This window comes from Solanum pennellii, chromosome 12 (assembly GCF_001406875.1).
Source record: "Solanum pennellii chromosome 12, SPENNV200".
Classification (NCBI taxonomy): Eukaryota; Viridiplantae; Streptophyta; class Magnoliopsida; order Solanales; family Solanaceae; genus Solanum; species Solanum pennellii.
Genome location: NC_028648.1, coordinates 30,461,736 through 30,475,349, shown reverse-complemented (window position 1 = coordinate 30,475,349; position 13,614 = coordinate 30,461,736). Strand labels below are relative to the sequence as shown.

At 32.3% G+C, this 13,614-nt stretch overlaps 1 protein-coding gene across 1 annotated transcript; it reads right to left on the bottom strand.

The window, feature by feature from the left end:
- Positions 1-7,631: 7,631 nt before the first annotated feature.
- On the bottom strand, positions 7,632-13,601 carry LOC107007275 (RNA polymerase II C-terminal domain phosphatase-like 3). Its single transcript, XM_015205832.2, has 11 exons — positions 12,897-13,601; positions 12,680-12,806; positions 12,503-12,558; positions 10,976-12,431; positions 10,084-10,680; positions 9,856-10,002; positions 9,493-9,761; positions 9,266-9,377; positions 8,923-9,180; positions 8,268-8,314; positions 7,632-8,167 (listed from the first exon to the last, which is right to left on the bottom strand). Exons 1-11 carry the CDS (start codon positions 13,397-13,399, stop codon positions 8,104-8,106), a joined length of 3,636 nt encoding a protein of 1,211 aa, XP_015061318.1. The 5' UTR covers positions 13,400-13,601; the 3' UTR covers positions 7,632-8,103.
- Positions 13,602-13,614: the final 13 nt, after the last annotated feature.

Sequence of the window (13,614 nt, the reverse complement as noted above, 5' to 3'; positions counted from 1 at the left end):
GGCAACAAAGAGTACTATTTTGGAAGTTGAGATCTAACAGAAGAAGAAACCAACAAAGAAAAGCTAAGAAGATTGTAATTGTTGATACGACAAATGGTCATATTTATCCTTGCACTTTTAGAAAAGGATTATATTTGCCCTTGGTTATTCTTTTTAGATATATATACTCTTACCATCCAATTTTAGGCCATATTTCTCCTTAAGCCGCTTAAGTGGCATATCTCTTACTTTTATCATCCTACATGGCATTCACGTGACATACTTAAATAGATATATCAATCAATACTAACTTAAAAGCATGAGCTTCAAAATTTGAATGTTAAACTACTATATATCCACAATTAAAAATACTCAATTTATTTTATTTATGATTTTAATTATTTATATTATATTAAAAATAGATGTTTTTTCCCATCAAAAGGTTGTGATTTTTTCAAAGAGTAGCGACTTTTCAAAAATGTTGCGACCTTTTTGATGGGTTGTGACATTTTTGGTGAGTTGTGATTTCCAAAGGGTTGTAATTTTTTCAAATGATTGTGATTTTTTCAAAGGGGTGTTCCTTTCTCAATGAGTTATGATTTTTTCAAAAGGTGCAGTTACTTTCTCGAAAGGTTGTAACTTTTCTTGTAGGCATAATTAGCACATATTCATACTCCAATTTGTTAGCTATAAATAGAGGAGTTTCTTCTCACTTTTAAACTACAATTTTTTTTATGTTTCTTACTCTTCTTCTTAAAAAATCTCAAGGGTTATTTGAAACCGTTAATTTAGTTCACAATTCAACGAAATTCGAGGTACCACATAAGAAAGAGTTAGTGACCAAATTATAGCGAATCATTCAACAAGTCGTAATTTTTCTTACGATTTCCATGAGTTGACAATGACAAAAAGTTGTGGGAAAGATAATAATAATAATAATAATAATAATAACAACAAACAAATATGAAAAGAGTTACATAATTTAGGTATGATATTTCTTCTTTATTTTTTTTAACTTTTTATTCTCTTACCCCACACGAAGGAGTTTCTTTCTAATTTTGATAAAATAATGGACATCAACATAGTCCATTGAATTATTTGTTTGGATATAAAATCCACTATTTCAAAAAATAGTTTTTACCTTTTACTTATTATACGATTTCAATCAAATGGAAAAAATAGTTTTACTCAAGTATTAATTGAGTAATAATATTTTGTAAAAGATAGATTGCATATAAAGATAAAATGTTGAAATATTTATAGTAATTCTTATTAGTGTCATGCACATACTACATTTCAAGAATGAATATTAACAGAAAAATTGTACTTGACTTAGAAGGTGTCCATTATTTATGTTCATCACCTCAAGAGGAAAGACTACTTGTATTGGTGAGGTTTTTTGTATTGATATTTTTTTAAAAACAATGTTGGTTAAATTTGCTTATAAAATTCAGTGAATTAAAAATACTAATAAAGAAATGTCACTTTCTCCCCACATTTAGTCTTTAAATGTATTTTGAAATGTTTCAATGATATTTGGTCATTTTCATCTCAAAACAAGTTACTCTATAACTAATTGTATTAATCACATAAAAACACTTGTCCTATGTTCTTCCAATAATTATAATTATTTACTAAAAACTTTAATTTAGTAATATTAATTCTAAATTACAGCATGTTACATTATATATATAGTACACACGTGTCATGAAACTAGTGTGTGTAACCTAAAATTTTCTCCTAATTTAATTATTAAATTCAACCATTACATATAGTCCAAACTCCTAAATATTATTTCAGTGACACTTCTCTAATAGAAAAATTCTTTGCTCATCCATGTCTTAATTTGCCACACTTGTCCTATGTTCTTCAAATAATTATAATTATTTACTAAAAACTTTAATTTGCCACACTTGTCCTATCTTCTTCAAATAATTATCATTATTTACTAAAAACTTTAATGTGTGTGTCCTAAAATTTTCTCCTAATTTAATCATTGAATTCAACCATGACATATAATCCAACTCCTAAATCTTAATTTGATCAACAGAGAAGGTTCTCAGCAATAAAGTGGAAGAAATATCAAAATTTGAAATAGAGACTTCTTCAGAACTCTTGTCAACTCAACATCATATAGCTAATACTAATTTTTTTCATTAAAAAATGACCCAAAACTAATGGAAAATGAAGAAGCATCAAATGTTTTTCCTCTTGAATTTAACAATGTCCAAAGGATCGTGGAGTTTGCTCGAAAAGGGACAATAAGTGACATGTCACTTAATCGATCAAGGACAAATATGTGTTTAAAGTTGGATGGTAGGGACAATAATGTTAAAAAAATATGATAAAAGGGAAAATATAATCATTTTTCTAAAGAGTAAATATGACCCTTTTTCCGTTATTAATATAAAAAAAATTTGTTGCCTTTGGAAAAAAAGTAAGTTCCACTTCTATTAAAATAGTGACTGAAAGTGGAATGAAATGTATGATCCATGCATTTCATATGTTTGTCCCATAAAAAAAGCTTTATTATTTATAATTATAAATTTTTTTATTCATTTTCATAGAAATAATACATTGTTTAACAATAGAGTTGACTCCTCCTCTCTTCATAATAGTTTACAATTCTAAAAAGTACAAATATTAGATCAAAAATAGAAATAATAATTAAAAAAATGATTTGATGAGTCCTTATACTTGTGTTGGATTGTAAAGTGGATTTTTTTACTTATGACGTTGTTAAGTGGACATTTACACTCAATGAAACATAATATTTTAAATAACTCTGACTATTGACCAAACATATGTGGCAATAAAATTGATGAATTTGACAAATGTGTGAGGTACACACAAATTAAGAGCGTGATATTGATACTTTTCATAAAAAAAAATACACCTATTATGAGAAGAAATTAATTTTAAAACAGGAAAAACAAATTAATCCCAATATTCTTCTCTTTTTTTCTATAGGAAAAATATTAGGTCATTCCTTGATTGAGTTTCCACCATTATTTTTGTATTTTGCTCCATTTCTAAAACAAATTAATCATCCTTCAAACATCAAACAACAAACATATATACAAATAAAAAAGAAGAACTTTTGTGTTTGAATGATTCTTTGGGCAGATTAATTTGTCTTCAAATCTAAGATGGATTACAAAATTTGAGCTTTTAATTTGAAGGTTTAAATTGAAAACTTCTCTTGAAAGCTTAAATTACAAGATTATACGGGTTGAATTGAGGAATCTGATAACTCGACTTTAGATCAAGACGGCTAAGTCAAATAACTCGATGTTGGGCTTGCACCTTGGGTTGCTACACGAAGATGACAAGAATGTATTGATTGCAGTAGCTCAAGGAATCATTCCGATGTTGGTCCATTTTACTCAATTTTAGCTCTTTGTCAGAGATCAGGAAGAAAATTGGCACCGTCATTGTTAAAATCTCCACAGTTGATTCAAGCAAGCTATTTTTGCTGGCCGAAAATTTATGTATTCTGGAAAATTTTCTAAGTATTCTTAAATATCTGAGTGTTCTAGGAAAGGAAAATTCATGTATATCTTTGCAAGCATTGGATAAAAAAGAGAATTTTCATCTTTTATGAAAACCTGCCAAACGAGAACACCCAATTCGCAAGCTATGACAGCAGGTGTATGTTTATGCTTAAGGCAGATGAAAAATGGTGGGAGGTGGGTTTGAATTTAGGGGTGGTGGGCCGGCGGCTGGGATGAACAGATGAGAATGAAAGGGATGAAAAGAAGGTCCAACGAGAAAGGAAAAACTAACATTTTTTATATTTAATTTCTAACATGGCATTAAAAAATGAGTTGGATTCTACGTGTATTTGGTTGCATTATACGCATTCTGTTCAAGAAAAAATGGTATAAAGTATTGTGTTTCATTAAGTTTAAGTGTTCACTTGACAAAGTTATAAGTAGAAGGACCTACTTTACAATTCGATACAAGTACAAGGATCTATCAAACCATTCCGCTAAAATAAAATAATAATAAAGTGTTTTAGAAATCAAATATTCAACTCACATGATTTTATCCTACAATAAAGCATACCAAATCAATCTAAATTAACTAGCTATTAATAATATCTAATTTATGAATTAGAGATAAATTTAAATAAATAATATTGTAGAGCAAGTTAGAAAGACAAAACTATTGTCATGAATTAGCAAATAAATTATTTTTTGGGAGGGCAATGACATAAATATAGCGAGAAACAATTTTTTACTGATAAAAAGAATAGATACAAAGAATAAATTGATTTATATTTGTAAGTTATGTAATAAGTAGATGGATATATAATTAAAATTATAGCGTATAACATCATAGACCAGAACTAAATTTAAAAATGAATCGTGAATTGACAATCATGAGTACTATTATTATCAAAATAATTATATACCATTCAAAACTTTGTAGCTACATGATAACATATTATCTGATCTTAGATTCCCTTCAGAAACAAGTTAATTCACAATATTGCTTTGTAAATATTCCTTCATTTTCAAAGTACGTCTACAATAATCATTAAAACAATCTTCTTATTCAGTTCTTTGATATCAAGATATGACACAGCTAAAATATAAATTTATAGAGGATCGATCTAATTACTATTAAGCATTTTGTATCCATTACCTATTTAATTATACAAAAAAAAGGCCTAAAATACCCTCAAAGTATTGAAAATGGTATAAAATTACCCTCCATCCACCTATTGACTCCAGAATACCCTTCCCACCCACCTATTGGGTCCAAAATACCCTTGTCATCCACCTTTTGGTTCAAAATTGACCACTTATTTAACGGTTTTATATTTAAACTATTTAAATATTTTTTAAAATACATGGTGCTCAACTATTCGTTATAATTTAACTTATTAGAATAATTTATAAATCAATCCATTACCCACCCATTACTAATTAAATTCCTCTTAATAAATCTGTCACATTATTAATGCAAGCTACTGCCAATTGAGTGTTTTTAAAAATTATAGAAGTAAATTATCATATATTCAAGTGGCTAAATAAAAATCACCGATAAACTTAAAAGTCTGACTATGTTCATCTTAATTATTCTTACGTCTCAATTATGTGATGTTACTTCATAAGTAACTTTTTTTCAAAATAATATATTAAAGGTTTTAAAACAAATCTTAAATATTTCTAAAATTATATTTTAAAAAAGTGAATGAATCAATCCGGGATATATTACTTCTTTACCTTTAATAATAAATTTCTAATTCAATCTTGAAAGAATCCTATTGAAAGTCTCATCCTAAATAAGCGGTTCAAACCTAAATTTAATTGGAGCTTAAATTCGGACTCGAATAATTTTGGATGTCATTTTCAGGAATCTATAATTTCATCGTGTTTTAGTCGTGTTTATGACGATTTTGATATTAAAATTGGATTATTAATTGAGTGAGGTTTAGTTAGTAATGAGTGGGTAGGGAGTTGGTTTATAAATTATATTAATAAATTAAAATTATAATCAATAGTTGAACGCCAAGTATTTTAAAAAATATTTAAAGAGTTTAATTTTAAAATAACTAAAAAAGTGGTCAATTTTGAACCCAAAGGTGGATGACAAGGGTATTTTGGAGCCAATAGGTGGATGAAAAAGGGCATTTTGGAGCCAATAGGTGGATGAAGGATAATTTTGTACCATTTTCAATACTTTAAGGGTATTTTAGGTCCTTTTCCGTTAATTATATATAAGTAATTCATGCAGAGTTACGTTGATGCTCTTTGCAACTTGAGAATTATATGATTAAATTTGTGTCATGTTTAATTTTTGTTCATAATTTTTGTATTCAAAATGTGTCAAGAATTAATGACAAATTTACTTTGCTAATGATCTCACAAGTATGCAATAATAACTCATAAACGGAAGATCTCACTCATTGATAAACTAATTTACATTTAAATAAGAATATGGACAAGTGTATAATATAGATATTCGAACATAATGTATAACATAATTACGTTATTTAATATTTCCCGCACAATGCGCGAAAATGTGATATTCTTTTAGGATGCGCGAAAATATGATATTCTTTTAGGACATGATAAAAAAATAAAGGATATCACATAAAATGAGACAAAATGAGTACTTTATATTTAAGATGATTAAGGTTTAAATTTTGCTTCCTGTTAGGGTTTGCTTGGAAAGCAATCAGTTGATTGCAATTGATGCAATTACTAAGGTAGTAATTTAAACCTAGTAATTACACAAAATAGTAATTACACTGACCTATTTGTTTGTTATAGTAATGTTTGGTTGGATAATTGAAATCATCGGGTTATATTAAATTTGAATAACAAAAGTTAATTATCTAAAATCAAAAAATTATGTTAGATAAATAAGAGATTTTAAAAATGATATTGACTTAAATATTTAAGATATACTCTCTCCGTCCATTTTTATTTGTCATGTTGTGCTTTTCAAAAGTCAATTTGACTAATTTTAATAGTTGAAAAATTACATTATTAGATATTCAAAAACTATATGAAAAATACTATAAAATGCAATTTTTGTACATACCAATATGATGAAATATAGATAGTATAATATTAGACTAAGTAATTATAGTTTGACTCTAAAAAGGAAACCATGACAATTTAAAATGGACGGAGGAAGCATTTGAAAATATATTAATCAACAAACATATATTGTTAACTAATATTATAAAAAAATAATTGATTTATAATTTTGAAATTAGCATATTTTAATGAAATTAGTATAAAAACTAAATGTAGAATATTTTTATTATATTATGAAATACGTTTTTGACAAAAGGATTAATACTCAAAATAGCATCAATTTGATATTTGACATTGCAAAATCATTTATATTCTAGTTAGAGTTAGATGAAATATATGCATACCTATAAACTTGCCTATTTTTACTCCAAACCCGAATTCTTGTTTCAGATTTTAATCCTGTATAACTTCTGTTTTTTATTTATAAGGAAAATTGAAACTTAAACTTTGTTTCCCTTTTCTCAATGTGGATAAGTATTGAATTTACTCAAACCCAAAAATTGTGTTGATTTTTAAATTTTCTAAATCCCAACTAATCGACCTTGAAATTCTTTACATTTTACAACTTGAGGACTTGACTCCACATATAGTTGCCAAATATCTCTTTCTTCCATTCACAAGAAAATAGGCACATTTTTTCCACCTTCAGTTCACATTCATTCCCTATACACAACAATCTTAGGAAATGAAGGGGTTAATTTTTTGTCATGATCCAAAAACCAACATCAACTGGTCCAAACTTAATAAGTGTTGATTGATTTTCAAAAGTTACTGGTCTTTAACTTGATATAGGAGAAAGTTATCTCAAGCCTAATGAAATATTTTTATATACTAAACACGCACAATATGAATGAATGTTGGTATAATTAATTTCTTCTTGCCTCATAACTCCCACCTCTTATGTTGAAATGTTGCTAGCACCCATGCTTTAATAAAAGCATCATATCTTATTTATTCATGTCGCAAAAATCAAATTAAGAGGAAACACTCCTATCTCAACGTCCTTCAAATTATATTATTATTATCATTATTGGTGTTTAACTATATTTAAATCATAGAGCTTCGAACATGCCATTTATCAATCCAGATTTGAAGTTAAGAGCTTTGAACATGTGATTTATCAAAGTCCATTTAAAGTCGTTATTCATAGTTAGTGTATTAGTTAGTTGAAGATGAGTATTCATTCAACAATCGCTTGTTTGCCACCACCATTAATTCGGGATTCTACTTCCCGGTTCCACCCGGATAAAAACAAGTATTGTCTTGTTCAACGTTTGTCGCATGTCTCCAAAGGGACAACTACATAACTGTCTTCCCTTTTTTCTTCATCACCTTTGTTATCTATGCATTTAAACAGAATACGCGCTACTCAATTCTCATAAATAACAAGCTTCACCCCGTATTACTTTCAAACCCAGCAAGGGATTTGGGTGCATTCCTTCAAAATCAATCTTAGGCATAACCTACTAAAACGAATCTCTCTTGCCTGTTTACCTACTGTTTCCGTTTCTTCATTTCATCCCCTTTTTCAGTTTTCTTTTAACCAAGACACGGAGATTGTGTTAATTTAAGATTTAATAGCAAAATCATGCTCATTTGCCCTCCGATAAAGTAAAGCTGATGCCTCCACCCTGCAATTTTATTTTTTTGCGGAATAAATCAAGAAATATTACAAACAAGTTAAACCCTAGTTAGTGATACCACTGCAATTCAATATTAAAGAGATCATACCAGCCAGGATGGACAACAGATCGTCCGGTGGAAAGTGCCCAATTAACCTGTTAAGACAAGCTAGTAATTAAACCTCTAAATACCCACATACACAGTTTTCCAGATGATGGATCAGAAATTTCTATCAACATAATAACAAAGGAGGGCGATAAAGAATCTGACTAATGCTGTGTTTGGTTTTCCACGGAAAATGCTCTCTTGAAAAATAAGTGATCTTTCTTATCTTTTGGTGTTTCTCATTTTCGCCCAAAAAGCATTTATATACAATCTAGAAAGACAATATGGAGGTGGAGATGAAAGGTAATAGGTGGGGATGGTATGGATGGGGAGGGATGAAATGTTATATATGCAACTTTCTTACCGAAAATGCTCTATAAAAATTGACCAACAAACATGAAAAACAAAAAAATGAATTTTCCTCTATAGCAAACACACCCTAAGAGAGTTATTACATACTCAATCATGCAGTGCAACGTATGGTAGACTTCTCCACTAGTAAGTAACTCCCTACATTTACTTAAAACATTTCATTCTCATTTCACCAAGACCGGCAACTAGTTTCTTTTCTAACTTTTTTCTTTTCCCTATATTTTTGTGCAAATGGGTATGGGATTTGAGCAATGTAGAGTGATGGTTTTTGGGGGAAATAACACACCTTATCCGTCCCAAGAGAATTTGCAACCACATGGGTAACCTGATCATCAATTTGACTAGTGCAGACAGCACCAAACTGTTCAGCAGTCTGCCACAGAGGATGCAAATGGGGATTGGCTTCACCAACAGGAAACACTCTGCTGAAGACAATACGGCAACCTGCCAGAATCTTTTTTTGTTCTGTCGCTAAGATGTTCCTAACATCAGCTTCATCTATGGACCGATGTGTGAAAAAATTCTGATGTATTCTTTGAATAACCTAATTGTATGAAATGACAGAGAATATTAATAGTAAGAATATTAATCTCATAGATATTCTTATAAAAGATCAAACATTAGCTCACCCCCAAACAAGAGGCCAATGTGCCATCTTCTGGTCTTTCATCATGATCAATCTCAAGAAGAGAAGGACCAGGAAGACCAAATTGCCGTCTACTGCAAGGAAAGTAAATATACCTAAAGATACAAAATGATTAATCATAAATATTTGACCAGCACAATATTATGTCACCAATATGCATATATACATGAGAAATAAATCATGAATGATATCAAACATACAACTAATTACCTCTCTACAACAATCAAATTTAGCTTGTTATGTGGCCAGACTCTCACAGAATCATCTATAATAACAACAGCCGACTCCATGCCCAAAACCCCCTCCAAGTCCTTACTCTTAGGAACCCTTTCATCCCCATCAAATGGATCTCCATCGTCACCCCTGGAGATCACTCGTCCAGCAAACAGATCCCCTTTTGGATCTAGCAATTTGGCCATCTCCGTGGCATATAGCTTGTTACCCATGGTATAGAGATGCAGCTCAAAAAGATTGCTCGCCTAAGAAGCACAATATTACCAAAAAATAAATATTGGAGACTCAACATTCAACTCTAGCTGTATACACAAATAAATATATTAGAAAAACAGTTACCTTTTCCAAGAAATTCCAGATCCCAGGCCGTAACTTGGTCCACATTCCCATGTGTGGAAAGCGGAATAGGTGCCTATACGGCTTTTCACGGTCTTGTTCCTCTTTCTTCCTCAATATCTCTTCATGAACTGGGTCGATTTCAACAAACTGAAAAAGAAGAAAAAAATCATAAAAATCATCTGACAAAGAAAATAAGCTCAGACTCTACAAGTTCAAAAAGATTCATGCCTTTGCTGAATTCAGAAGAGTATGGTCCAAGTCCAAGACGAGACAGAGCTTCCGAACAGAAAACATTTTTTTCTGTTCCTCAAGCCTCCTAGTTCTTTCTCTCTGGATATCAGCTCGCTGTTGGTCGCTGTACCCCTCAAATAGATGCTCAACATCTCCCCAAGAGATCTGTGGTTGCAATGAACCAGGAGAACCTTTTTCAGAAGCTAAGCCAGCATCATTCACCCATTCACTTGGCTCAGAAACTGCTCCCTTAACTTCCGATCTACTCTGATAAGCTTGTATGCATTGTGTCTGAGTTTGAGAAGCAACAGACGGTGATGTGGATGGTGAAACGGAGATCATGTCAGCGATATTTTTCAAATTTTTGGTGAATTGGCGAGCAATGTCCGGTGGTGTAGTTGAAAGAGTCACAGCTGACTTCCTATCCAACTGGTCCTCTTGACTTTGGAAAGAAAGATTGCTTATCGTTGCGTGTGTGCCTGCTACACCAGTTTTACATTGATCTGATCCAACGCCACCACCCTTTAGAACTGCAGTACTATGAAGAACACGCCGAGGATCACGAGGTTTCATGCGGACTATAGCCACTTCATCCTGCAAATCTTGACAACATCAGATAATCTAAAGGATAATAAAGTCACATAAAGTATCAAATAGAGTGTTTAATTTTCTCATTTAGACAAAAAACACAACAATGGAAAACGAAGATCAAATAAATTCCAATAGAACACATAAGGAAACGCTCTGCACCTTATTCCACCCCAAACACAAGAAAATGACTAACCCTTGAAAATGTCAGGAAGAAATAAAAGGGGAACTGTGCAATAGAAGCAGTAAAGATCACACTGTAAATGAAGTCATTCATCAAAAGATTGTAAATGGAACTTGCCGCTGATGCTGTGTGTGTAGGAGTCTGAAGTATTCCTACTGGTCTCTGGCCAATAGCAGAAGATCTGGGAGCTACTGCAACTGTTGATGGAACTGCTCCAAGAATAGATTTAGAACTTGAAGCTTGTGCTGTATTAGTTCTAGAAGCATCAGCAGATTTCTGCTGTTCTGTCTTGATTATATTCATCCATATTGATGGATTTATAGCTATATCTTTTAACAAAGAATGCAAAGTTGTTGACGTGCTAATGCCGGTCACTGGAAAGTTCTCAGCAGCATTAACTATGACACTAGGTATAGTAGCGATAGTAGCTGTTACTTGCTCCAATTTCCTAATATCATTGTCACTATTATATGTAGCACAGTTACTACTCGTAATTGGCAACTCAGCAGTCCCTCTATCCTCTAACCAACCACCATTTCCAATCGAAGGACGTACATCGCTCACAATGATTGAATCAGTCTGTTCACTTCTTTGTCTTTTCGGCAATGGAGCATCAAAAGCTGGTAGGTCTACTGTCTTCTGCTTTTTTGAACCAATCATCTCTAGAGAGGCCTCCAATTTCAAATCAATATCTGGGATAGGCAAGATCGTGTTCTGAGCAACTGTGTCGCTGGTTGCTAGTCTGAGTCTGGGATCTCTACTTTTTGCTGTAGAAGATCGCAAAGAAGGATTCGGCAGAAAACTCAGAGGATCTGCAGTTCGAGTAGTTCCCAGTCCTTGTCCATCAAGAATATTGGTCTGCGGAACAGAAGACAATATTGGTTGTCCCATGCTAGATTCATTCAGATGGCTGGCATTATGTACAACATCAAAACTGGTGACCTCCCCACCAGTGTCCCCTTTGCCACTATCATCCTCTTCAGAGGGAGTTGGACTTGGAAGGTTTTCACTAACAAAAAGGGAACTTCGACCAAATTTTTGTTGATAAGAGGAAACAGCTTTAAGGGCATCAGTTTCATAAGGATGTAATAAAGAATTCCCTTTGTCAAGAGAAGCCGGGAAAATAGGCAAGTCGAGTTTCACCATTCCATGAGTCTGTGTAGCAGGGAACTGTGGTCCAATCTGTCGTGTAGGCGACGGAAGAGTATCTTCATCATGGTCCTTATGAAGGTCTAGCAAAGGAAAGGATAAGCCTTTGGCTTTAGAATTGGCTAATCCTGGTTTTACAGATTCAGATGACACACTCTGCTCCTTCAGGCCTGAAGATTTGATAGATACATCACCTAAATCATACTTGTTTACCGAAGTAAAATCCTGATTTGCATTTTCAGAGGATTTATGAGAATCCTTCATATCTAACAGTTGCACAACATTGATCCCATTGACGGTGTCATTGTCTTGAGTATTTGAGGAAACAGGTGAGTGGTTAATAGAGAGAATGAGAGCATCCAGCTCTTTTAACTGCTCAGAAGACAAAAGAGCAGGTAATTGTGTCTTTGCATTAAAAAGCAACCTGCAAGGGAGTTAGATTAGAATGTGTAGAGATGCAATAGGAGTGAGAAATGTAAAAGGAAGAAGAAAAACCTAGATAGAATATCTGTGTTTTGTTGCTTCTGATGGTCGTTCATGGAGTAGAAAACCTGGAAAGAAAAGGATTTGAGCATTATTTGATGAGGCTGAAAGTAGTAGGAGACTAGAGAATGAAAATATATATATACATACATATATATATATATAAATATATATATATATATATCTTACAGAATTAATGGTTCGGAGTGCAGTCATAAAGAGTTGAATAAGAATGTCATTCTTGTCTTGAGAAAGAGCTAGCTCCCCCAATGCCAGTAATGAAGTTTGCAATTTGGAACAAACCATAGAAAAGGATCTAGTGAAACAAAGCATAGCATAATTAGGTTAGGTTATTTAGTAGACTAGAACTAGAATTAGAATAAATTAGAGTTTTAACAAAGTTTACTTGTGGGTTTCGTCTAGAGTAACGCTCTGAAGTTGTTCCCTAATGAAATTGGCCTCCTTTCCAAAATTTACAACTAGGTCAGCGGAATCCAAGTCGATCTCGCCTTCTTCCAACTCTCCTTCCTCTTTAGCATCGTCATCCACATCCACATCAATGATTACCTTGGATTCACCATTAGCACACTGGTTGGAATTGTCACTAGTCATCACGAATAGTTCGTCTAAAGGCTTATTCTGCACAGCCTGAGCCCAGGCCAGGTTATATAAACCTCTAGCATAATCCCTAGAAATTGGATATTTATATACATCTCTCATCGTCCAAACCCTAGTCGCAGTCGTCGAATTCTGATTTTGATTTTCATTACTCGCAATCTTAATCTTAGAAGTAGTACTAGTAGTAGGTGGGTCTTGTCTATTGAACGCATCCTCACTGATTTCTTCAACTGAAGCCGAATCTGAGATCTCACCCTCCTCTGCATCTTCAACTCTATTACATTCTTCCATCACCGTTACTCTCACAATCACAATCAAAAACACAAATAATTTCAAGTTTCACATCACAAAATTTAATATTTTTTTTTAATATATAAATTGAATCGGAAAATTCAGGAAAAAAATAACAATCGACTCGGATCTGAAGAATTGAGAGAAAGGAGGAAGAGCAGGGAAATTTTTCTGGGGAGCAACGGAAGAGAATTTAAGGTTGGGGGTGGGGGGGT

Excerpts from the sequence above, each read along its gene's own strand:
- LOC107007275 (XM_015205832.2), bottom strand. The coding sequence starts at position 13,399 with ATGGAAGAATGTAATAGAGTTGAAGATGCAGAGGAGGGTGAGATCTCA. Across the intron at positions 10,681-10,975 it reads CTACACACACAGCATCAGCG|GATGAAGTGGCTATAGTCCG; the intron begins GCAAGTTCCATT and ends CAAGATTTGCAG. Across the intron at positions 8,315-8,922 it reads ATTCTCTTGGGACGGATAAG|GTTAATTGGGCACTTTCCAC; the intron begins GTGTGTTATTTC and ends TTGTCTTAACAG.